The sequence below is a fragment of the Botryllus schlosseri genome, chromosome 13, assembly GCF_051294905.1.
Source record: "Botryllus schlosseri isolate E-star chromosome 13, Bs_hap1, whole genome shotgun sequence".
Taxonomy (NCBI): Eukaryota; Metazoa; Chordata; class Ascidiacea; order Stolidobranchia; family Styelidae; genus Botryllus; species Botryllus schlosseri.
In genome coordinates this window covers 1,513,176-1,540,861 of record NC_137248.1, presented here as the reverse complement: position 1 = coordinate 1,540,861, position 27,686 = coordinate 1,513,176, and the positions used below count along the sequence as shown (strand labels likewise).

Genomic DNA, 27,686 nt, shown 5'->3' with positions numbered 1-27,686 from the left:
GAGATGAAATTGACCATACTCGGTTTTGTTTCGGTGTGATAATCCCGCATACTTGAGCCAGAAATTCCTTGTGAGGACTGTCAGTCGTCGTAGCCTAGTGGTTAAAGCAATGGCCTCACGATCTGTGAGTATGGGACTCGCATCCCGGCGATGGCTAGCCAGAGGGGTGCAGGGAGTGAATCCGGAGTGAATTCGAAAAGTTAACGTAATCTCGGAGGTATGTGGTGTAGGCAGATTATTGTAGTACAGAACTCGTTGAAGTTACCGTACCGATATCGTGGTAAATGACGTCCTGAATAATCCTACCTAGACTGTGATATGTGTTGTTGTCACGAATGTCGGCACAGTTAATAAAACGTACAACCGATATCCGCATGTACGTCGCCCGTAGTAAATGAACTCTTGTCGGGACAGTTATAAACAAGTAAGGTAACCCGATAACAACCGTAACTACATATATCGCCGTAATTGTCGAAGAAATAGTGGTAGTCTGATGCTGAGCCAATAACCCCCTGCCCCAGCAATTCCAGTGCAACTACACTTCCCTCGTTAGTCTTTGTAATGATCGAACAACAATATAAACAAGGTGTGCAGTGCAACTACCACCTATACTATAAATAGGTGTTGGACGGGGCCATCTTGCTCCTCTCGTTCTCAACCATCTTCCTCTTCGTTAGACAGAACTTCGCCTGTTCCTGAACGAAACTGCGTGTCAGGCTGGGTGGGCATAATGATTATAATATGAGGTCATTTATGAAGTTATATTGCCATTTGGAAGTATCACAGCCAGGGTTTTAATGACTCGAGTCATTTTCCTAAAATACGGGAATGACTCGACTTGGACTCGAACTTGACATTGCGCATGACTCGAGACTCAGACGGCCAAGGCCGACATTTCATTGTAATTTCGAAGAATAGTAAAGTAACCACAGTGTTGGAATTTCGTCTATTGGTACTGGTACTTGAAAATGCGATAAGAAACTGTTACAATGAGAAAAATTATTATATATTAAATGTAACCGTTCGATATCACCAAACAGAATTATAAAAAGTGGGCTTAACAACTTTAACTGGAAACTGAGCAGTCAACACAATGACGACATGGACTCGAGTCATAATACCATGACTCGGACTCAACCCTCTGCTCGCTGACTTGGACTCGGACTTGACACGGTGGTGAATTGAAAATGACGCGACTTGACTCGACTCACAACTATAAAAGTGAGATTGACTTGTGACTCGGAGCCTTGTGACTTGGTTACAACCCTGATCACAGCATACGGAACATGTAGTGAGAAGCTCTGCACGTTGGTGGCAAGATCAATATCGGCCCAGGGCTCATCACAAAGTGCAACAAAATTATATTTAATGTGATGTAGAAGTTACACATTCTTTGCGGGTGCATAAAAGGTACCGTAAACCGGGGTAACTTTGGACAATTTTCAACAATTCCTCTTTGTATCTTGGAAATGCCAGGGTGTAGGGGAGGCAAGTTTTGTGTTTTTCAGGGGTCATGGAGCAAAGTTCAGAATTACCTAATCCAAAATCTTCATGGTCATAAATAAGTACCTTATTTTTGTAAATTATCTGTGTCTAAAGTTACCCCTGCATGCGGGGTAACTTTGGACGACGTTGTTTTTTGTATGCCTTTACACTCTATTATTTATGAAACCTCATAAATGAGGCTTATTTGGTAAGAGTTGATGAGAGCAGTGGCTAAAATTGAAACAAAATAGTATATGTCTGGCCTATTGGAGGATTTTTACCTAATCCCCCCCCCCAAAAAAAATTAGGTAGTTTATGAAGGCTAATGCCCCCTTATTCATCTCTTATGTCAATTTTCCCTCATTACTTCACCAATTGGGACTTATAAATAACATATGGTGATAAGGGGTATCCCACTGGCAGTGTCAGCAATCGACAGCAAACATTAAGCATGTTACCATGGTTTATTGCCGATTTCAAATATATTACTGTTCTTTAAATGATACACTTTCCCTTTCCTATGTCCTCTGATGGATATATTTATCGTAATTTACGGTATCCCATATTCAGCAGGCGCATCTTTCGGAGTATGTGATAAGTTTTTGAAATAGCTTACACCCGATTACAATCTCTCAAGCTCATTGCCTACCCATTTTTTCATATTTTGGCAAACTCTTAATTTAGTAACCTTCTCATTCCATTTTAAAAAGCTATGAGGCCGATAATAAGGAATATAGTTGACCATACACTTTGACACAGATGAAGCAGCCACTTTCCAGAGCTCTAAATATCACATTTTCCACTGTCCAAAGTAACCCCGTTTTGATAAAATTTGACGGGGTAACTTTGGACATCACATTTTCTTGCATTGATCTAAGGATGAGCCCACTGAGATTTTTGCCATGGATTAAGGACTACTTGGAGGTATCTGCTGCCAAGTTTTGAATCTATGAATCACATGCTATCTATGTTTGGTTGTAAGAAGTTTAATGGCCATTAATTTTGATGAAATTGACCCCCACCATTAATTTATCAATGTTTATCTGGTAGTGAAATGAATCCACCTTTTATTGAGACTACTTGTGGTACTGTTGCCTCTTGAAAAAGAATTGGACATCCAGCGGCAACCCTTTTCCATCAATAACCATTTAAATCTTTTACTGCTTAGTGTCCAAAGTTACCCTTAAGTCCAAAGTTACCCCGGTTTACGGTATTAAGATGAATTTTCAACATCATTCATACTGTTGTGATGTTATAATGAGTGATAGGCTACTCGAATAATCAACTTGAGTAGTGTACTTTTGATGACTAAAATACAAGTTCCGACGCATTGGCGTAGCCAGGGGCCAGCCACATTTTTCGTGGATCGCCGTATATGACCATAAAGTACAATATTTCGCACATTAGCCGAAATCTTCGATATTTATATGCAAGTAACAAAATTATTGACCGAATTCATTCATTAAAATGAAAAATTTTATTATACTTTATTATTATACTTCTCTCATACCATATTGTGACGTCACGAAAATTGCTGAATTTTTTTCATCTCTACCGGCCGATACCAATAATTGGCCGGGCTCTAGCCACAAGCTCACCTGTTTCCCTTGTTTCACGTGACTCTGTGCTTCCTTGGTCAGATTTTCAAATTCCATCTTCAAATATTGCGCGTAATCTGAACAACATTTCATTTGTCCAAACTGCCGAATTATCAAAATGCTACTAGAACTAACGACCTTTAAAAAGCCACAACTATCCAATTAAAACACAACTAACTGGCCGCAAGGCCATCATGCGACAGACACACACGATTTCTAGTTGTTGGGCTGGTTAGAACTTAAAAATCCGCAACCAGAACTAGAACAACACCATCTCCTCTCTCAACCAACTTAAATTGTATACGAGTCAAATTTGGTGCGCAACGTTTTTTTGCCAACCTAACAATTCCAGCTAAGAAATGCAAAAATCTGCAAAAAACGTTATTTTTGAACAGCCCTATCGTGCAAGTCTCTTCCCTAGCACAAACACAATACCCACGTTTCTTAGCCTCCAAGCCGCCCTCCTTCAGAAACTTGTTGGTGATGCTGATTTTGGATTGCACGTGCTGTTGGTTTTGAAGAATGGAAGCCGGTACCATTTCGCCCTTGGAGCGCAAGTCCTTGATCTTGGCGTCGACCATTCGTTTCTCCAGCGAGAGAACTTCCAGACTGCCCTGAATCTTTGGGTGTTTGTAGTCATTTCTGATTGTGAAAGAGAGGGTAGCGCTAGAATATTTTGCGATCTTTTTACCGTATTCACAGGGTTCTAATGACTTGACTCCACTTAATCACTTTATGTATTGGCTCGGCTTGTACTCAAGTCATTGCGCACGACTTGACACATTCTATACGAGTTATTAAAGCAGTGGTTCGCCACCGGGGGCCTGCGAAGCATTTTCTGGGGTCCGCGAAACCTCTAAATTTGAAAAATGACTGATAATTAGGGCAAGTTTTTGCAGCTTTTTTATACAACTTCCTAAATACTCAAAAGTTATGTCGTATGGTGTGTTAAGCTGTTTGGAGGAGTCTTATATTGCAACTTTTTAGATTGTGAATACGACTTTTTGAAACTCAATCGATTTTTGATGCAAACTAACTTTTTAGCGGAAATATTTGGCACTATAAGGTCCTTTCTGATTACACATACATACAGGCTAGACCGACGAAAATTAGATTTTCGCTGGATTAAGTTTTTCAGGCTAATGATTTTGTTGAAGTCGCCAACATCGAGTTTTGCTACAGTGCTTTGAATACGGAACGATTAGAGTATCTCATACCCTAATAAGTAAAAGGAACTTATCCATAAATGCAAATTTTTAGTGCAACTTTTGTTAAAATTAAATGCAACTTGTTACTGCAATTTTTGTGTAAAATAAGTGAACTTTCCATGGATTTTGACTGCAACAAAAACTTGCCATAGTGAGAACCAATTTGTAACTTATTTGAATTCGGGAAATCACGAAGCAGTTTTGCTGCAACACTGCTAATGCGTCAGTAAGCACATCAACACAATGGCTGTATGAGATCAAATATCCTGTGTAAACTCATTTCAATTGCCAGATTGCCAAAAGCCTGCTGACACAAACATATTACTGTTTCAAGATGTTTTGTTGAGGTTTGCTGAAAACAGTTTTATCTAATCTGTTTTACAGAAGGGATTAAAATCTATTCACGAAATCCATTTTTAACTGTGATATACATAACCACTATTCCAGAATATCTTGAAGATGAGCTGCTGTCTAAAAATGACTAGTGTGGAAGTTATAACTTCATTGAAAAATCTGTTTCTCAATTTTGGTGTGATACATGTTGCGAACGTGCTCAATGGTGTTGTCGGAAACGTCATGCGCTAATATTCCATTTGTGGTAATGGATTTTCGGCACCCGTTCATATCAAATGGAAGGCGTGAATTTTCAAGACACGACGTATTTCACGAATTAAGAAATTCAGCTGCAGAAGTCCCTTCGACATAATAAAAGTCCCACAACATATTGTATGATATAATTTTCAAGAACGGTCATCATGTTGCTGTTTATCACTGGCCTTGAGTTGATATCTGCACAAGACAGATGACGGTTGCGCGATAACTGAGCCAAATTTGAACTAAAACTTGAAGGGGACCGTCACGGTCCAAAAGCGGTCCGCGAAGACATAAAGGTTGAGAACCAATGTATTAAAGTCTCGTGTTTCAGGACCGATACTTGAAAAATAGGCCCAGAAATTGTCTTCTGTCTGTTCAAATAAACATGTTGAGATTGAGTAAAATGAGTATATTATGAATCCAGGCCTTCGACATCAGCCAGGAGTTTTACAGGAGTGAGTTGAGCATGACTTGAACTCGGTGGTGAATTGAAAATGACTCGACTTGACTCGAGTCAAAACTATAAAAGGGGGATTGACTTGCGACTCTTAACCTTGTAACTTGTAGGCAACCATGGCTCATGTCTGCATGACTACATCTCTATTCAATTGTCATAAACAGCCTACTCTATTGATTCAAGACAGATTTCGATGCTTCAAATTCATCACCTGTATTACGAAATGAAATTTATCACAAACTTTACAGTTCACATGCACAGTCGTCCAAGTAATTGCAGATATTTCAATTACAAACTACTACATTTGCGACAAAGCGAGCTAAATTCATGTAATTCAGTAACAAAAAACTTCATAGTTTCCACAGTGGTTGATATAAAAAAAAAGTACTTTCAATACCATAATGTATATGTATAGGTTTACATAATAAGCATCCAAATACCAATAGTACCATTTTCATTCACTGACAAACGATTGCGGATAAAGAATAGCGACAAATGCTATTACTAAATCTAATATCGATAGGAATTTTGTTTTGTGATGGGCATAACATTCAGTGAAAACACAATTCCCAAGGCAAATTTTTCGAAACGGACCCTTTTTGGGATTGCATGCATGGATTTAGATTTAGGAGGTACTTTTCTGAAATACTTTAGCATTTTAAGTTTCTTAACCAATCTCTACATCTATTGTACGTATTTACAAATACAACTTCTACTTTGATATGATGCACATTTAACAACTTATTACATTTGTGCTAAGGCATTAAAAAAATACTTTTTAGTGAAATAAAAAATTAGATATCGAATTCACAATTGTAGTGCAGTTCGAGTAGAAGGTCGTATTTTATAGAAGTGCATAATGCGATGGAACTTTGCTGTCATCCAGATCGTTTATCTTCATTGCAACGAACAAAATTTGGACTTTGTGGCCCTAAAACGAAATGAAATTTGTATCGGGATTGGTGGTTAAATATCTACTTTGTAATAGATTGGGAGATAGATTTTATGTAGATTGCCATGCCATCCCATTAATTAGTGTGCGACAGGGTTGTAAAAAGGTTCCGAGTCACAAGTCAATTTGACTTTTATTGTTTTGACTCGAGGCAGGTCGAGTCATTTTCAATTCATGTCCGAGTCAGGATATAACGGGTCTCGGATTCATAACATACTCCTTTTTATTTAAACAGATAAAAGACAGTTACTGGGCCTATTTTTCAATTTTGGGTCCTAGTCATCAAGTTATTTTTGAACGAGCCAACTGACCACATACCGAAAAAATGACAAGACCAACTCACCTTTGCGACCCGCGTTGTTGAGTCGCGCTCGGGGCGGGCAGCTTCGGAGCTTGAGCGCGAGCACGCCGCTGCACGTGCTCGTGACTGACGATCATCCATTTCTCGGTCATCGTTTTGCTTTCGGAACTGATTAACGGAGTTCGCATTCGAACTTTGACTTCGAGACGCCCCACGACGGCCCTGCCTTCTTTCAACTGCAACAATACATAATAACATGATAATACATACATACATATTTGTGCAAACTACAAATCTAGAGTTGTAGTTGCGGATTTTGCAAATTCACTCGTTCTAGTTTTAATAGTGCGTTTAAAAAAATTAGTTTCCAAACAACTAGAAAACCGTAATACCGTAGTTTGTAATTGCTCTGAGTCATCACTACTAAGAGTGGCATGGTTTTTGAAGTCTAAACCTCTCAAATTTCAGCCAATTCGATCTGATTCCGTCCTAAACATAGAAGATATGAGGAAGCTAGAAATCGCCAAGTTCATGTATCAGTTCCACTGCGGTCGTTGCCCCGAATATTTCAATGACTTCTTTACCTCGGAATCAAAAGCGCACAAGTACAACACACGCGCGTCCACGTCGCCCAAATATCATATGATCGACCGAAAAGATCATCGCTCTATCAAATATGCCGGACCTGACGTGTGGAACAGTATCCCGCCGGCCATCCGACAGTCGACGAGCATGTCCACATTCAAGTCGAAATACAAGCAATTACTACTAAATAAATACAGTCCATCCTCAAGACTACCGGACCACGACTGACCTATCGATCTCGCTTCCCATGACATGCCGCCCTATTCTTGTCGCTTTCTTTTCTATACTGTCTTCTTTACTATCATTCAGTGTGCATGCCTCCTCTTTACAACGCCTAGGCCAAGGTGGGTGTCTGATTCCATAGACAAATCCAAGTCGCTTCGATATCTTCCTGTCTATTCATTGTATCGCATTTTTTGTGGTGTATTGAACTGATAAAATTGCTAATAAACCAATGATGATGATGATGAAATAAAAACTGATGAGATTCTTCGAAATTGGATCTAGTGAATTGTGTTATAATTAGACAGTTACAGACTTCAGTACTAGTTCTAGTTGCAAAATTCAAAAAGTGAGTCTGGTTCCAACTGATAAACGTATTATCAACAAACGCATTCATCAACAATCCAAATTTCCGAGGTTTGTTTCTCCACATCTTTATAACAATTGCATTGTCAGACATTTTTTAGCTTTATTATTTTTTAGACTGCATCAAATAAGCATGGATCGCTCACCGGTTCGACTGCATGTATCTCGCACAACGTTTCCAACGGTGCCAATTTAATGACGGTACTTCCCAGAGTTTTATCGCTCCGTAAGAACCCCCTGTAGAATAATCACATCGTTATCAATCTATTTTAAATTAATGACGTCTTCATTAGGTCTGGGTCCTCACTCCTCGTAATGGTACGAATGATTTTTTTTAATAGTATTTTTATCTCACCCTTTCTGTAGCACTTCGATTTTTATGGCCTTGCTTTTTATGGCTCGCTGAAATCCCCGGTTCTTGCGGATGATTGGCACCCGAAAATTTGCGTCGTACTTAAAATGTCCGGACCCGCGGCCCTCTTCCGTCCTGCCTTTATGTGGAGAATCCTGATTGAAAAAAATTCAGATTCATTCAAAATTTGTAATAGAAATAGAAAATGAGAAAGCCAATCCAACGATGACCGCGAAACTGTGAAGTTACCCCGATTAGGACTATGAAAATAACAGTCGAACAGCTGTGGTCAGTAACCAAATACTTTTTCAGGGTGCTCGAGTTCTAGTTCTAGTTGGGTACTTTGAAAAGTGAATAATTCTAGATTTAGTTAGGTATTTTAAAAAGTAAGTAGTTCAAGTTCTAGTTGAGTATTTTGAAAAGTGAATAATTCTAGTTTAGTTTGTTATTTTAAAATATGAGAAGTTCTAGTTTTAGTTCTACTTGTGTATTGTGAAAAGTGAGCAATTTTAGGTCTAATTCTAGTAGCAATTTTTAAAAAGCGAGTACTGGAAGTTCTAGTTGTAGCTGTGGATTTTGAGAAGTGAGTAGTTGTAGTTCTAGTTGCAATTTCTACAATGTGAGTAGTTCCAGTTCTGGTCCTGGATTTTGAAATGCGATTATTTCTAGTTCTAGCTGTGAATTTTGAAAATTCAGCACCTTGTACATTGTACAAGTCTGTTTAACACGCCTTAGAAATTGCTATATCTACGTCTTATTGAGTAAAAATGTGCGACTTCTAATTCTACTTCAGTAGCAACGCTGACCACTATTACCACCTCTGCACTTTACCGACACAACAGTATTATCAGCTTACGGTTGGAAACGGCATTTCCCATTCGACGATCGGTTTCGCGTCTTTCGCGACCAGGTCCAGCAGCTGAACGATAACCAATTCCAGTTCCGTCGTGTTCAATTCCGGGATGATCCTGGCGCTTTCGAAAGTCCTGTGTACAAAATTTGCAATATTATCAAAGAGCTTCTTGGAGATAGCGAACTTTAATATACAATTGAATAGTATATTCATATTGATATTGAACCTGAACATTTTCGACTGACCGTCAGCAACTAGTAGAGAATTGGGAAGAACATCGTATATCAGGGGTGGGCAAACTACGGCCCGCAACACCATTCTGTGCGGCCCGCGAGAGTCTAAAGAAACTTACTAAAAATATTGATAAAATGAGTACTAAAATCCGAATTAATGCAGTGACTTGATTAAACTTTTTCTTGGTATATTTCACCATGATAATTCTAAGGCATTGTGGTTCTTAATCTGGGGGACACGCCCATCTTGGGGTCGTGAAAACATCTGAAGGGGATTGCGAACCTGAGCCCAACTGAAAAGTTTTTCGCGCTTGTCGCGATTAACATATAATTCATAATTATTTCTATGTATTTAGTATGAAGTTCATATTTCAAAATCTCTCATCCATAGTCACAACCTTCCATGCCACAAAACTATCCGTTAGGTTTTCCAGCATCCTGGTTGCGTTTTATGATATGACGATAAGGGGGCGCGAACTCTTTCACCATCATAAGGAGGGGGGCATGTCTTCAAAAGTTTGAGAACTACTTTTCTAAGGTAAATACTTCCTATATTATTTTCCGTGTTTAATTTCTGGCGCGACAGCCCGATCTCAAGGCCCACGTAGTTTAAGAGGTTTCAGCTGCTAAACATCACAGAAATCCTAAACAATATGGACAAAATTCGGATCACAAGTGTTATTTCAGATTAGCCACTCCAGTTTTAATTATTTCAATGATGTCCTTATAAAAAACGATTTGCACGTGTCTTAAATAGATTCGTTCTCTGTAGAATTAGGGTATTTATATTTTATCTACACTACACATAGTAGAAGCGTGTTTGAAGCTGATGGTTATGATGCTGTCAGCATTGTGTGTCCTGGAACTGAACCAAAAGTGGAATAAGTAAATCTATGAACTGATCACTGCTCAGTGCTCACAGATTTAAATTTCAATCCTGTTCTAACAATCGGGACAACAGCCTTTCATCTCTATAGTTTTGACAAATTAGTTATTGAGGTCGACCAGCCTATGAAATCTCGCCACTACTATTTCTGGCTCGTGTACGATATCATCATAGCAGTGCTAGTTTTGTTTTAAATATGCATATATATTATCTCCATGTCCTCACTATATAATCAAATACCAGCAATATTGCGTTTTGGTTTATAATCCCAATTTTATATAGTGCGGCCCGCGAATGGATTCATATGTTGAATGCGGCCCGCGAGCTCAAAAGTTTGCCCACCCCTGTCGAACATCAACAATCGTATCACAAATGTGACGTCACTCGCATGGAAATTCAAATAGTCGGGTGAAGAGATGGCTTAAGCAAGTTTCGCATATTGAAAAATCGACGCAGAAACTGTCTTTTATCTGTTTGAACGAACATGTTCAGAGTGACAAAAACGAGTATATTATGAATCCGAGCCTTCGACATCACCCAAGAGTTTCACAGAAGTGAGTTGAACCTGACTCGAACTCGATACTGAACAGTAAACACTATGATTTGGCCTCGAGTCACAACACTATGACTCAGACTAGACCCGCTGATTCCTACTTAACTTCTAACTATAATCTACTTCAAAATAGCAGGAAATTTTCTAGTTTTCTAACTCGCAAACTCACTTGGTTTCATAGTAATATCTCGGCGGTGGGTCGCCGTGGCGTTTGAGGCTTTTCACAAAATCGTAATCGGACTGCGATTCTCGTGCGAGATGGTCGAATTTGTTGGCCCCGTTCACGTCTCCGGTGTGGGTGAACTGTTCGCTGTAGCCGCGAGCTTTCTGATGACGTAAAATATCTGGGTTTATTACAATATCAATATATTATTCAATTGTATAGTAAAGCCATATACGGTACCTCCAAGAAGCTCTTACAGGCAGCGCCGGGGTTGGGTTAGGGCTGAATTTAGGGCTAGGCTCAATGATGATAGCCCTGATGATATTTTCAATTACTGAAATCATAAACCTTTTTCCGATACGAGTTTAGTTATCAATGATAATTACAATTTCCATGTTTTTATCCCCAGTGTCTGGCTGTAAACCTCGACCGTATCGCAGCATATGAAACATGTGATACAAAGTTACACACGTGAATGGAGTTAACAATGTATAAAGCCGTGATCAACCCACAGAACGTCACAAAGTGCAATGAAATAGGCATGGTCGGAAAATTTACCAGATTATCTTAAAAGTGCTGTGAAAATGGCATTGTATTCTTTGTAGTTGAATAAAAGCTGCATATGTGAACTTTCCACATCTTTCATTAATCCTGGGGTTAAGGGGCCTAGCAAGTCAAAAAGCGGCGAAAAAAATCAAAATTTCTTGTGGTTGGAAATATTAACATTGTATCTCTTCTGTCACCTCATGGCCATATTTCACCCAAACAATAACTAAAAACCGCAAAATTTCAATTTTAATTTCCTTTGATAATGGGGGGGGGGGGGATTTCAAGTTCCAACCAAAAGATCGCATGTTTCGTCCGATAACTCTATGGTTTGACCGTTAGAAAATATCTATATCTATATTATCTTCTGGTACAAATTTGTTAGATTGTTGTCAGTTGTCATTCAAGCATTCTGGCACTCATTCTTATCATTTCATCGGTAACACTCGTTCACTGACTTTTTATTGTGCAAGTGTTTTTCTCTATTATAAAATTTTGTTCTGTCACATCACGGTAAACCAGAAATTTGTATGAAAAATTTGTGCTAAATAATTCACTCAAGGTTTTTTAGAACTATGACATTCAGACCTGCGCTACGCTAAAAGTTTTTTGTCATAGGTCTACCATGCTAAGAGTTACAGAACTTCAAAGCAAACTTTCAGCAAATTTATGAGAAAAATCTGAAATTTCAATTTTGAAATGAATTTTCTCCGAGATGGGTAACACATAATCCTTCAAATTTTAGCATAGCACAGCACTGTCCTATTACTTCCTAAAAAAGGCGTTAGATCCGAAAAACGGCTTCACAATTTCGACATCTTGCATTCCCTGTGTCGGTGCGTTTTCTATCCTTCAAATCCACAATATGCAGAGTAGAACCAAATTTTTTTTGTATGTACCACAGCGACATCTAGCGACTGTGAAAATTTCACGGTGATTGTGGTAGCCATCCGAAAGTTAGGTCTTTGATTTGCTAGTCCCCTTAGGGTTAGTTTCGAGGTTATTAAGTCATACCATGCTCAAATTTTTAACAACTGGCATACCGGTAAACACACGGAACGAGTCAAAATTTCAATCAGACACACAACCGACCTTGACTTGCTCGTGCAGTTTATCAAGCAGAGTCTTGTAAATCTCGGCGTCGTCTTCGTGATATTTTCCCCCGTCCAGAATCTCAAACGCCACATCATCGGCAACGCTGGGCTCCTCATCCCGGATCATCGGAGCCATCGGAACTTTCGTGATGTCGATCTGAAATGAAAAAATGCGGACGATATTCGACTTTCCACGCTGAATTGCCCGTTAAGTTTTTCCAGCCTTGGATATAAATTTATACACTTGATATTGTACTGAGCAGGGAACAGATGAATTCTAAAGTAATGTTCCAAACAGACCTCTTATTCTATGTAAAATATTGGCGGCGATCAAACGAGATATACTAACATTGAATTCCATCAAATCAAATCAAAATTTTTCCTACAAAAAAATTTTAAATGACTTTTTATATATGTCAGTTCACATCAGGTAAACGATTCTGTAGCGGTTTTGACACTTTCACAACATTTAACAGCATCAGAACTATCTATTCCGGCCAAACTCCTCTGTGATCCACCTATGGGGGGTTCAAATCCCCTACAAAACTCGAATAAGAGTTGCGGCAGGATTCATGTGAAAATAGCCGTGAAAACGATTCTGAAAACGACTTTTGACCCCTACACAAGATGTTGCGGCACCGAATCCCCATTTCCTTCACACATGTACTAGTTGCTGACATTGCCCCTGACGAGTGTCAGCCGAAAATATTCGGGTTTATTTCAATATGAATATGCTATTCAATTGTACACGTGTAGTTCCGTCTTGAATCTGGCAGAAGACATAGAACCTATTTTCCTCAGTGGATCTCAATAAAATTTGGTATGAATAGGGACCCAGTGCTGCCAGATATTGTGTAGGAGTCAAAAGTACGCCACGGAATCGTTTTCTCGGTCATCTGACGTGAATCAGGCAGCGTGTATAAAAACAAACGACGCCATTTTTTCGTCTTACTATTGGGGGATTCTTGACCCTATTCACCCGGCATTGGGTTACTACAGTGGTTCCCAAACGGTGGGGAATTCCCCACTGGTGGGGAATTTCGGGATTTCTGGTGGGGAATAGACTCACTTTTGAAAAAATCTTTACATTAATATTCTCCTTTAATAAATGTCGTTTTGAAATGCCGACCCAATATTTCATAGCTCATTTGCAATTCAGCGATTCATATTATCAGTGCCTCCAATTAGCGATGATCGCCTGGATAGCAACACGCGATCTCCAGAAATGTTTTTATTCATTTGCACATCGGTCACGAAACGTAGTGATAGAAAAATTCTGATTCGTTGTAATAAGAGCTCATACCGCTGAACAATGAATAATGAACATGTATTCAAGGGAGATCGTGAACTCGCTAATTGATAGCGCATCCGGACTCGTTACAAATGAAATTACATATTTATGGTATTTCAAGTTCTTTTAGTATTGTGGGAAAGTGTAGTTTTACGGCGGCTCATATATGTATCGCACGCATGAGTTCGTCAACATCAAGAAGTTTATCTGACCCATGTATTATTCGGCATTGACGTATGTAAATTGATGCTACCCCGCAACATTTGGAAAATTTCCAAACCCCTCCTATTTTTCTGTTGGCTGCGCGCCGAGGTAGATACATATAGTTACGGAGATGCGTTTACGGGTCCCAGTTCACCGCTGCGTTAATTTTATTGTGTGCTGATCAATTCATGGGATCTTAACAATCACCAATAGCACGTACTATTTACTAAGCAAAGTCTTGCAAAATCTTATTGGAGGTAGCACTTTAAAGGGTAGATATGGATATAGAGATTTTAGGTGGGGAATGAAGGCTCGGAATAAACCGGAAGTGGGGAATTAGGATAAAAAGGTTGGGAACCACTGGGTTACTAGTTCACATATCTAAACTTGTACTACAACATAATTGCCAATGCTCTTATCATTGTGGGGTCAATTAGTCATGATACGTCAAACGTGAAATGTGCCAAACGGGTACGCCAAACGTGAAACGTTGGATTTTTCATGGCCAGCAAAGTCACGGCTGCCTTCACTCTGGTTTATTGAATGAAGTAGACCAGCTTTAGAAGTACCGTAACACAGAAAACTGACCTTGAGACCATTCTGCGCCTGTTGAATCATAGGCTGAAAACCTTTCATTTTCTTCAACAAATCCACCGCCGTTACCTTGTCTCCCTTCTTCTTGGCGACGAGCGCGGCTTCCTTAAACGCGGCCTGACGATTCAGCAGAAAATCCAGCTGCTGCTGATACGCTGAATACGGTACCAGGTTATAAGTCCAGTTTGAAAGATAAGCAATGGCTAAGCCCTAGCAGTAACAATGTACTGTTACTGTTTACGAGTGTGTTAGTAGTAGCTCTGAGCACGATTTGAGTATTCAAACCTGAATGGAGTTTTAATGCCAACGACGATTTCTTCCAGTACAGAAAACATACGCTCTTTGCCAGTAAGAGTTAATTTATCAATGAGAGTTTTAGTTTCGATATTATTTTCCACCATGGACGACGCCTTGAAGACTCAATTGTCTGTATCACAACATACGAAACATGTAAAGCAAAGCTACACATGTTAGTGGGAAATGACATATTTGTGAAGTCTTGATAGACCACAGCAACGTCATAAAGTCCAATGAATTTTGCCCAGCCATACGTGGACCTACTGGTTGTAGTTGAAAATCTACTGGCTGACTACAATTTTGCGGTTTTAGAAGAGAATTACAGAAAACAGCTTTACCGCTATTTTGTGAGTTTCCTCGCGATTGCGGAGATGGCGATCTGGCGGGTTTAGGCTGTGACAACCTGTTTGTGGAAGGTGAAGGTCTCTGTGCCTGCGAAAAAATACCAGTCAAGCTGCTATTACGAGGATTTCAAAGAATATGAAGCTATTCAGAATACATCATCAAACACAAGTCCATTTAATACACAATTGAATAATATATGGATATTGAATTGAACCTGAATATTTTCGGCTGACCGGGGTAATCGTCAGCAACTAATAGAGAATTGGAAAGAACATTGTCCATCAATCTCACGTGACGTGAGTGCCAGCCGAAAATATTTGTGTGCATTTCAATGTGAGTATACTATACAATTGTATATTGAAGTTCTGTACCTCCAGGAAGCTTAATAAAGTTATCTAGTTGTATAATAAAACTAATTGAGTAAAATGCAGGCAATCCAATTCTAATTTGTAAAACGTTTCTATGCTCCAATTTTTGAATTTCTCTGAAATGCTACCGGAGAACTGTATAGTAGGGCTGTTAAAAAAAAACTTTTCCTTCAGATTTCACTGGCTACCTGATAAAATTGTTAGGTTGGTTGAAAAAAAACGCTGCATACCAACTTTGACTCAATTCCAACCAGTAGAGACGAGATTCTTGCAGTAGAAAGCATTGAAAAAAAAATTCAAAATTTTTCTGCCCACCCCATAAAATTGTTAGGCTGTCAGTAGAGATGATGCACACCAAATTTGGCTTGATTCCAACCACTAGAAGCAAAGTTATTGAAGTGGAAAAATTTGGATTTGAATAAAATAGTATTTACGGTAACTAACTCTTAATATTTATTATAAAATCATGGAATTAGAAATTTTGCTACTGCAATAACTTCGCTTCTAGTGGTTGGAATTGAGTCAAATTTGGTGTGCATCATCTCCACTGACAGCCTAACAATTTTATGGGGTCGGCAGAAAAATGTTGAAATTTCATTTTTTTGTTTTTTAATAATAAATTCAAAACATTCTACTGCAAGAATCTCGCTTCTACTGGTTGGAATGGGGCCAAAGTTGGTGTGCAGCGTTTTTTTAACCAACCTAACAATTTTATCAGGTAGCCAGTGAAATCTGAAGGAAAAGTTTTTTTTTTTGAACAGCCCAACTGTATAGTGCGGAACGAGACAAGCTTGCTGTACAGACGTTTGTCGTTCTCGTGCCGATGAGAAGTAACTATGAATTAATACGTGTGAATTTCTTAATAATTCGGAATAGAATTCAATTACTAAGTTTTTGCGGGTTCGGTCATTCTAATTCTAATCTGATTTGAAAGAAAACTGTAGCTATTAATCTAATTTGAATCAAATTCAGAAAAAAACTGTGGAGCTATAATTCTAATTCATATCTAATTCAGAAAACCTGAAAATTATCTAGTCCAAGTCTCGTACAGATATTTTCTATTCTGATCTTATATAATCTAAACTTTAATTTTGTTGTAATTTTTTTCTAGCTCGGAACACCATTTGATTTCCAAGTTTCTGTGAATCAAGTGATTCCTTATTCTAACCTAATTTGGAAAAACAACTGTATACCTATAATTCTAATTCTAATCAAATTTGGAAAATCTGACAGTTTAGAAGTTATCCAAATCTACATCAAGGTTCAATAAAACTTACAGGTGGCATAGCAGCCGCGGCGTGAGCAGCCACAGCTACTCTAGGCTGCGGCATCTCTGTGTCGTCCTTCTGTAAACTGTCGGCTTGTTGAAGTACGTCGGAAATGTCTTGCTGTTTCTCGTTCGTGCCTGAAAATAAGATATAAGCGGTATTAACAAATGAATAACAATATGACAACAACAACAGCAACTAACGACTCTTGGAATGTCCAGCATACATCTTTGAATTCAACGTACTACCTCACAGCTATATCGATTCACCAGAGTGCGCAGAAATGCGCCAAGTTATGACAAATTAGGTATTTCCCTATTTAGGACATATATATTTCGTATCACAATTACAAATATAGTGTTGGTACTAGGTTTTCTCGCCTCCAGTATAGGAAAGTGAGCATAATTTACTCTGTACTGTTGACACTCCCCGAGTCGCAGATTTGTTACAAATGCGCCTCAACATCTCATGTATTCAGTTGCCCCCCCCCCCCCCCCCCCTGGAGTTGCAAATTCAATCTGTTCAGATGTGACGTTAAATGTAGCCTACCAGGAGAGCAAGATTAGATACCCATTTTCGATTACAAGATTATGAGTCGGCGATATTTGTATTTTCGGGGAAAGATGCAATTTCATTTCTAAGTTCATAGACTCGTGCAAGCATAGCTGCTCGACTTAATGCGCGAACATTAGGGTTGTCCATAATTTGGAAAATCTTACAAATCCTCGGTTGTAATGTCTTATTCGATAGATTATTGATAAAAAACGACACTGAGCCTGAAAGAAGCTCACAGAAAGGCCGTTAAGATTTCGTGCAAAGCGTTTGAAAGTAGCTGTCGAAGAATGGGCGTGCCACCGACCATAGAACGGCGAGAAGACTAGTAATCAAGAAACCACGGCTCTTGATTGGATAATCGGCTATGCTTCAATGACCACGTCAGCAGCAGCTTGCTGATTAGGTGAAAAAGGAGACTGCTACTGGCGGCGATTTTGAAAGCGCATTGTATGTAGGTTGGCAGATAATGATTTAGGATTGATTAAGGGTATGTTGAGGTACGAAATACATGATGAACAAACAACAGCTGCTTCACAAAAACGTCTAAAGCATGACTGCTTTATTGTGAAAGAAACCGCTTTAGCCTATATGCCTTGTTTTCAACGAGGGAAAGCATAGGCGCTTATGCAAGTGGCGACGGATTCCTAGTTTTAGAAATAATATATCATTATTGAATACAAAGATAAAGCTTAACAATGACACTATAGTTTGTGTGATCTCATTGGGCTCAGGTTGTAGTACATAGTTGAAGTTTTGAAAGCTCTAAGGGTCGGCTGAATCAGCGGGTTATGCTTGGCACTTGTCAGATGCTTGCATCGACCTGTATTCACTTGCAAGTGTTGTCAGAGTCCTTGATGATGACGCAGAAAAGAGGCGTAAAAGTAAGCACATAATATGCTGGATATGATATGTCAAATTCCTTAATAATCGCGCAGAAAAGGGGTGTAAAGGTAAACACAGACAATGCTGCATAGTGCATACTATCCAGCATAGTTTGCATATCATATCAAGCAGGGCCTGTTCTTGCATTTAAACCTCGTTTCTGCGACATCATTAGGGACTTTGAAAACATTTACAAGTTAATTCAATTTGCTGCAAACATCTGATGAGTGCTAAGCCTAACCGTCTGATTCAGCCGATCGCTAGAGCATTCAAAACTTCAACTATGTACTGCAACCTGAGCCCAATAAGATCACCTAACTTATAGTGTCATTGTTAAGCTTTATCTTTGTATTCAATAACGATATATTATTTCTGAAACTAGGAATCCGTCACCACTTGTATAAGCGCCTATGCTTTCCCTCGTTGAAAACAAGGCATATAGGCTAAAGCGGTTTCCTTCACAATGAAGCGGTCATGCTTTAGACGTTTTTGTGAAGCAGCTGTTGTTTGTACATCATGTATTTCGTACCTCAAGATACCTTGAATCAATCCTAAATCATTATCTGTCAACCTACATACAATGCGCTTTCAGAATCGCCGCCAGTAGCAGACTCCTTGTTCAGTGTTCACTGTTCACCTAATCAGCAAGCTGCTGCTGACATGGTCATTGAAGCATAGCCGATTATCCAATCAAGAGCCGTGGTTTCTTGATTACTAGTCTTCTCGCCGTTCTATGGTCGGTGGCACGCCCATTTTTCGGCAGCTACTTTCAAACGCTTTGTACGAAATCTTAACGGCCTTTCTGTGAGCTTCTTTCAGGCTCAGTGTCGTTTGTTATCAATAATCTATCGAATAAGACATTACAACCGAGGATTTGTAAGATTTTCCAAATTATGGACAACCCTAGCGAACATGGCAGATATACATTGCATCGCCATATTGATTCTATGCTTCTAGTTATCTGCCGTATCAATGTTGGTGATTCAGTTTGTGAGACAAAATCATATTTACAGTTTTAATCATTGTGACGGAAACACTTCAGGTTTGTAGTATTGGCGCACAATGCCTTCTGGTGAATTAAACTATGAATAACTAGCCTACGGAGGCTAGTTATCTGTAATTAAACAGTTTAAGTTTGAGATTTTGTCATTGCGTCTGAGATGTTCCAAGCGTTTTTGAAGCAGAGGATTATTGTCACACCCCATCGGTAAACCCTATAAAAAGTATGGTACACCTACGGCTGCGAGATACACCCGATTGATAAGCACTGATCTAGTCTACTCTAGACAATCTCCATCTCCTACTTCGACCGCCTTCGTTTTGTGGCGTCACAATAGACTAATACGATTTAGGCAACTTATATCGTATCAATGCCGCATTCTTTCCAAGCAGTGCTGCACTGCTGATTGAAACTCATTGTGAAACGGCGGGCCGCATTTTTGTGAAAACTAATTATTATGTTGCGGGCCGGACGATTTCGCTTGGCGGGCCAGATCCGGCCCGCAAGCCGTAGGTTGCCGACCCTTGTAGTATGCAATGCTTAGTACACCTTGTGAATTCATCAAAATACACCAGCGTGTCAACAAAAGGAGTTTGTGTACCATCCAAAATACTACATTGAACGCTCTCGTATTCGAAATTTCATGCTGGTGACTTGAACTTGACTTGGTGACAAATTGAAAATGACTCGACTTGACTCGAGTCAAAACTATAAAAGTGAGATTGACTTGTGACTTGAACCTTGTGACTTGGTTACAACCCTGCCTAATACTCAATTCGAACCAAATCACTCAGGTACCCAGCTCCACTGAACTCCTATGCAATGTTGAATACCTACCCGGCAATGGCGGATATCCCATCGGCACCGGAAGTTCCATGACATCAAAAGCTTTTCCCGCTTTGCAAGACTTGATAGCGTCGTCATATTGTTTCACTATTCTCATCATACGTCGGGATTTGCTACCGTTTCCATCAGCTTTGGCTTGATCTGCCGAACTCTGGTATTTCTGCTGCCGTTGAAGCAAGCCTTCGAGTAATGTCTTCGGTGTCGGTATGCCTGTTACAGATAGGAACTTTAATGAGCGGCTCGATTCGAATACGTTAGTCGAATTCCGCTGTTGAAGTGATATTTGGTGATATGATTGTTGATATACGATCACACTTGAACATGCACAAACTACAAATCTAGCTAGATGACGAGCACCATCAACTAACTGCTGTTTTAGAGTAGTTTTCGTTCAAGTTCCAGAAAAGCGAGTTGTTGTAATTCTAGTTCAAGTGTCAGATTTTGAAAAGTGACCAGTTCTAATTCTAGTCTAGTTAAACATTTCGAAAAGTGAGTAGTTTTAATTCTAGTCTAGTCGCTAGTTTTGAAAAGTGACTAGTTCCAGTTCTAGCTGTGCATTTTCAAACAATGTATAGCAAATTCGGCTCAATTCGAACTGGTACAAGCGAAATAATTGGGATTTTTGATATGTGTACTATGGGGAAATCTTCAGTAACTACCCACCAAAAATATTATTATTTCAAATCCAAAATTGCCAACTCCAATAACTTCAGTTCTAGAGGTTTGAATTGAGCCAAATTTGGTGAGCAGCGTGATTTTTAGCCAACCTCGCGATTCTATATATTATCCAGTAAAATTTGAAGAAAAGTTATTTTTGAACAATCCTACCATACATCATCGCGGCCAATAAAATGTACACGACAAACCTGTTGGTTTTGAAGGTGGTATTTGCGTCTCAGGCTGCTTTTCCGGTGGGGGCGCAGTGGTGGTTGTCGTATGTGTAGGGGCTTGCTGCGCAGGGGGTGACGGCATTTGAGCCAAATCAATCCCTTTGCCTTCTTCAGCCTGCTGTATCGCAGCGTCATATTGCTGAACAGGAGAAAAGAAATTAATATGGAAACCATGGTATATAGGCTACCATATACTATATTTAATCGAATAGTATATTTAAATTGTAACAAACCAGAATATTTACAGCTGACACTCGTCAGGGGTAATCGTCAGCAACTAGTAGAGAATTGGAAAGAACATTGTATATCAACAATCGTATCGCAAAATATGACTTCACCGACATGTAATTTCGAATAATCGGTGCTGAAAATAGTATGTTATGCTTAAGCTCTCTCTTTTCCCCGATTATTCGAAATTTCATGAAGGTGACGTCATATTTTGTGATGCCATATTGTTGATATACAATGTTCTTCCCGATTCTCTACTAGTTGCTGACGATTACCCCTGACGAGTGTCAGCCGAAAATATTCAGATTCATTTCAACATGAGTATACTATTCAATTGTACATGGAAATGTTTTATTCCACAGCCATACTTGCATATTTCCCTATTCCATACAAAAATTTCATGGCATACCGGGTTCAAAATTGAGGTTTTGTATTCACAGCTAGAAAGCAACTTTACCTTGATTATTCGTAGCATTTTTAACGCTTCGTCTTTATTCCCGGCTTTTTTCGCAGCAAAAGCAGTAGTTTTGAAGATGTGTTGACGTTTTTTCAATTCCTCCACAAGATTAGTGTCTGCCTGCCGGAGAACGATCAAAGATCAATAAGCTGGTCTAGTGTAGGCTATAGCAGACTTGGTCAACTAGATAATTCTATTTGTCTAATTGTGTATTGACTTGACTTGTACTCGAGTCATTTTATGAATTTTGAAAAATGACTTGACTTGAGTCACGTTGTGTACTGACTCGACTTGTACTCGAGTCATTTTATGAATTTTGAAAATAACTCAAATTGAGTCACGTTGTGTATTGACTCGACTTGTACTCGAGTCATTTTATGAATTCTGAAAAATTTTGAAAAATGACTCTAGTTGAGTCACGTTGTGCATTGACTCGACTTGTACTCGAGTCATTTTATGAATTTTGAAAAATGACTCGACCTGAGTCACGTTATGCATTGACTCGACTTCTACTCGAGTCATTTTATGAATTTGAAAAATGACTCTACTTGAGTCACGTTGTGCATTGACTCGACTTGTACTCGAGTCATTTTATGAATTTTGAAAATCACTCAAATTAGGTCACGTTGTGTATTGACTCGACTTGTACTCGAGTCATTTTATGAATTCTGAAAAATTTTGAAAAAGCGGATCTAGCGTATAGCAGACTAGGTCAACTACATAATTCTAGTTGTCTAATTGCACTAATTTGAGCGGAATGCAGGTAACCCAATTTGTGCAATGTTTCCATGCTCTAATTTTAACTCTAATGCAATATCTGGTTGTCCTGAAATGATACAAGAGAACTATATAGTGTGAAACAAGCCAAGCTCGGTGTACAGACATTTGCCGTTCTCACGATTGAGAGAATGAGTCTGAGTTGATATGACCTGAACTTATTTTTCTTGTATTTCTTGCTAGTTCAGTAATCCTTATTCTAATCTAATTCAAACAAAACTGTGTAGCTTAACTTCTAATTCTAATCCACTTTGCGAAATATTCCTATACCCTAATTATAATTTTGTTAGTATGAACCAACCTTGACTTGCTCTTTCGGCTGCTCCGGCAGCACTGGTTTTGGACGAGGGGGTGGTTCTGGGGGTGAGACCTGCACCGTAGGGGCTGCGGGGGTAGATGGAACATCTGAACCACAATAACATATTAGATGGAAGCCATTTCCACAACATATTACTAATTACATAAGACTTGAACAGAACGAATATTACTATATACGGTACTAATTAATTGACCGAAATATATAGCAATATATCGCCCCTGCATTACGAGGCTGTACACAAGGGCTAGCAAAAGTATAAAACACAGAGTCCATAATCGCAAGGAAATAATGATTTGGCTGGATTGTAGGTATAAGCAAAATGATTGTAAATTGTAAAATTGTAAAATAATAAAAATATTTTCTACAGCACGGGCAATGAATATATTAGAAAAAATTGAACATCTTTAAGTCTACCATAGGATAAATAACTAAATTAATATATAATTACTATACGAGTACAGCAATAAGCTACTTCTCGGTCCTGAGCATACATTCTTCCGTCACCAAACATGATCAGAGCAAAAACAAGCTCAACCATCCATTAACTAAATATGTAATAACTCATTAATGTACTACATTGATTGATTTTTCAAAATTTAAAAAGGGGGCCACGGTGCATAAAGGTTGGGAAGTCCTGTTCTACAGAATGACAGCCAAAGAAAAAAGGTTTGATATTTCAAATCTTGGATTCGCAGTCAGAATTAACATCACCTGTGGGCGCTGGAGCAGGTTTTGATGCGCCAGTTGCCACTGGGCACGGAATGTCGTCTTGATTAACAGGCTTGCCTGCTTTTGCGTTCTTCAACATTGTGATGATTGTGTCCAAGCCTCGCTTGTATCGTCGTATCTACAGAAAGAGAATATTTGTCCAAGGCCAATATTCGTTGTAGAGTCACTGCTGTTCTAATGATAATAGCTGGGAAGATACGCACCCAAGTACATAAAATTATGTTGCGAGTCATCAGTAATATTCGTGAGAAATCAATAATATTAATCAACTAATAACACTGTCAGTAATTATGAGGGTTGAGACACAAATTGACTTGAGTCGAGTCGAGCCAGTACAAGCCAGCACTTACTTTGGAACTGCTGTCCCCTTTCGCCTCTGCATTGCGTATCGCGGCTTCGTAATTGCTCTTTCTGTCTTCCAGTAACTGTACCAGCCCGCCACTGGCCGCTTCAGGATGTGGACTCGGAGATCTACCTCTAGTTTGTGTAGGTGGCGCAAGGGAGTCTTCTTCGTCGCTGACGATGCCCTCAAGTTCAGCCTGGAATGAAATGTCTTTACAAATGAAAAATGAAGTATTAGTAACACAAGGGCTGGGCAAAACCAGTACCTGAGTAGGCCTAATCATGATATTACGACAGTATGAATGATATGCAAAGTTCAAATATGTACCTTATACGTGACCACAAATAATAATAATAATAATAATAATGCCATTTCAACATCACATTGAAGATAATTTGGTATTTTTTCGACCATACCTATTCCGTTGCACTTTGTGACAATGCTGAGGGTTGATCATGACTTCACAGATATGGGATTTTCACTAAAGCTTTGCACTGTGTGACATGTTGCGATACGACCAATCAAGGTTCCAAAGGGCGCACAGTGGAAAATAGTATCGAAACTTTCATTCTCGTTGATGAATTAACTATTAGTGGCTAGGCGGCAGGGAAACCATAATATTCTTACTGGCAAGGAGGTTATAATTTCAGTGCAATCATCAGTTACTACTCGACCCAAACCATTAGAATTAATACTCGAATATTATGCTCAGTCTTACCTTGTTACCGAGTTGATTAACATCAATGATCGTTGCCATAGTAGACTCTTGGCGTACTCACACCATCAAAAAAATGTGATTTGAAATTACAAAAGTACGATTGAAGGAGTTTGTACATAATATAAAAATAGTACATTGAGCTCAAGCCATCTGTTCACCATAATTACTCAAATTTTCATGCTAGTGACGTCATACTCAATGATACCAGTGTTTACATGCAATATTCTTTTCAATTCTCCATAACTATTATTCCTTTAGTGGTCAGAAACATGAAATTTCAGTAACCTACTAGAAAAAACATCTCTCACTACTAACTAATACAAATACTAACTATACAAACCTCCAAATCCCCTGCATCTTCCAAGTCTAAATCATCATCTTCAATGTCATCCTGTAGCGATGCAGAAATTTGAGCGTCCAATTCTCCCCAATCAAGCACTGAAAACGATTTAATGTGAATTGATATCCGGCTCAAATGGATACAGCGATTTGAGCAAGTCGAGTATTCAAGTGTCACTTAACAGTATAAACAACAACAGTAAAAGTGATTTTATGCGTATATTCAAACATGTACCTTTTATGCGACCACACAAATGAAATGTCATCACTAGGGCAAGTTTTTGTTGCAGTCAAATCTGTGGAAAGTTACATTTATTTTTCACAAAAGTTGCACTAAAAGACCACATTTCGGTCGGTTGACTGAAAAAAAGGGTCAACTTCCACTCCCACTTCAAGTTCCACTCCCGAAAAACAGTTTTCCATCCATATTCTCGGTTAGTTGACTAAACAAAAATAGTTCAACTTTCCGGCTCAGCTCCCGAAATACCCGTTAGAGCATTACCTCAGTGCTGATTTACAGTATTTCAGTCGAATATTCGAGCGATCTATTTACATATACTGCCCTATGTTTCAGGGAAAAAGTTGGTTGCATGAAAAATCGAAAAAACTTGCAAAATGTTTCATGAAAAATCAAAAAAGTTCTAAAAAGTTGCATGAAAAAAAATGGACAAAAGTTGCAAATTCTTGCCCTAGTCATCACATTAAAGCTTATTTGGTATTTTTGGATCATACCTATTTCATTGTACTTTGTGACAATGATGTGAATCGATCACGACTTCACAAATATGTCATTCGCTGTTGTATCGAAATTCTCATTAATAAATTACCTTTCACTGGCAAGGAACCAGTAATATCTGGACTCGCTACTCTACTCGAATCGTTAGAATTAGTTAGAATTGGCAAGGGCTGGAGATGAAGAAGTTATCGAAAGTGAAGAATAAAAATTATTTGCTGGGGTAATAAGGACGCTTACACTGTTTTTTCGGCTTTTGTTGAGGAGCTCTCTTTTTCCCACCGCCTTCCCCCAGCAGTTGGTTCAATTCCGCCTCCAAATTCGGGTCATCATCACCCCCATCACCCATCATGTCATCCTCCATACCGTACATGCCGAACATACCAGCTGGCATCTGATACAAAATGATACCATACAACAATGTTACTGTAATTAATATTAGTCTGACTGGAAGCTAAGTCAATTTTCCACAATTGATTGCGCGCGACAATATGATTATCTGGTAATGGCCACAGGACTGACGGTCCCAGATGATAATCATAAAGAAACATCCTTGGTTTATTCCATGAAGTTTGAATCAGAACAGTCGACAGCCATGAATTCAGCCATCGGAATACATTTTTCATGTCATATTGAAGTAAACCCGAATATAATTGGCTGACACTCGTTAGGGGTAATCGTCAGCAACTATTTAAGAATTGGAAAGATCATTATCAACAATCGCATCACAAAATACGATGTTACCAGCATGATATTTCGAATAATCAAAGAGAATAGATCGCTCAAGCTCAACATACTATTTTTAGATGCAGTAGGCCTAAACGAACTCCTTCTATCGGCACAAACAAAGTTGGCGTATTTTGATAAAACTCGACTCTAACGAACACAAATGAAATTGTGAACAGCCTCTCTCGACGACGTGAAATCTGTCGTCTCAATAGTTTTTCGCACAAACATATCCAGCAAATGTTTGCCAGTGGCAGAATTCTTTGCTTGTTCTGAATAAAGGTTCAGGGGATGAGGCAAGGGCGAGCTTTTCTTCAAGCGTGATGGTGTTGCGCATATTCTAATAAATCTAGGGACAGGCTGTTTCATCCATGCTGTGTCGTTCTTCCCACGTAACCACAGTCAGAGTGGGACTTATCTAATACATTACTCATCACTCTATCAAATTTCAAATATGCCGGACCTGATTTGTGGAACAGTATCTCGCAGACTATCTGGCAGTCGTCGACCATGTCCTCATTCAAATTGAAATACGAACAATTTATATTGAATAAATGCTAGTCAGCCCTCATGTTTACCAGAGCAGCTAAGCCGGAGCTATTCAAACTACCGAAGTATTATCATTGTATTGGTGAATAGACGAAATACAACCTGACCTACACAGTGAGCTCCCAACGGTTATTGTGCCCATCGATTTCAAAACCAATGAATGACTGCAGTAGTATACAAGATAAATGGCAAAATATAATGAAAATAAATATAAAATACATGTTTATAAATAATAAACATAGTCGATGAGCAACTCACCGGCGATCGTTTGCGCTGCTGCGAACTAATATCTCGCTTTTTTGGCGCAGGCTGCTTTTTCTTGAACATTATAGCACTACGAGATCTTGTCTCAGCGATAACCTAGTATGTGTCATACATATAAATATTATAAACTGCGATTGTACCTGAGCTGAATCGATCAGCTGATTCACATAATGTCACATGATGGCGATATCGTGTTGGAATGACGTATGACGTCACTGGTGAGCTGTACATTATTTTTATTTTGTTTATTCACATTCATTATCGCTGTTATGATGATTCTTTATTATAGAATCGCATCGAGAAAAACATATTTTGGAAAAGCTGAAACCCCTCATTTACATTCTGTGGCTCATCATTCGCATACGCCCAAGATATGATCTCCGAACAGGCCCTAGACACGATGTTCCAGTGGCACCACAGTCCGATCACACCCTAGGCATGATGGCCGAACACCCCCCATACACGGTCCAAGATATCCTATCCAAAATACAGCGTATTGTTCGCGAATGAAAATTG

The 27,686-nt window shown here is 39.0% G+C and overlaps 2 protein-coding genes across 3 annotated transcripts in view; one reads left to right on the top strand and one right to left on the bottom strand.

Moving 5' to 3' along the window:
• Positions 1 to 27,686, top strand: part of LOC145454808 (solute carrier family 15 member 2-like) — a 383,011-nt gene that overhangs the window by 226,731 nt on the left and 128,594 nt on the right. The gene's annotated exons all lie outside the window — the stretch shown is intronic.
• LOC145453793 (coiled-coil and C2 domain-containing protein 1-like) lies at positions 531 to 27,328 on the bottom strand. Of its 2 annotated transcripts, XM_080331776.1 has the most exons (21): positions 27,165 to 27,328; positions 25,872 to 26,025; positions 24,900 to 24,997; positions 23,849 to 24,037; positions 23,481 to 23,616; positions 22,752 to 22,855; positions 21,674 to 21,793; positions 20,965 to 21,127; positions 20,090 to 20,308; positions 16,825 to 16,952; positions 15,173 to 15,266; positions 14,532 to 14,692; positions 12,447 to 12,605; positions 10,815 to 10,972; positions 8,977 to 9,106; positions 8,124 to 8,275; positions 7,915 to 8,005; positions 6,638 to 6,831; positions 3,523 to 3,725; positions 3,084 to 3,160; positions 531 to 695 (listed from the first exon to the last, which is right to left on the bottom strand). In XM_080331776.1, the coding sequence occupies exons 1-21, from the start codon at positions 27,231 to 27,233 to the stop codon at positions 612 to 614; spliced, it is 2,883 nt and encodes a 960-aa protein (XP_080187902.1). In that variant the 5' UTR covers positions 27,234 to 27,328; the 3' UTR covers positions 531 to 611. The 2 variants fall into 2 exon arrangements, with proteins under 2 accessions (XP_080187902.1, XP_080187903.1); XM_080331777.1 differs by lacking the exons at positions 531 to 695; positions 3,084 to 3,160; positions 3,523 to 3,725 and adding an exon at positions 5,537 to 6,273.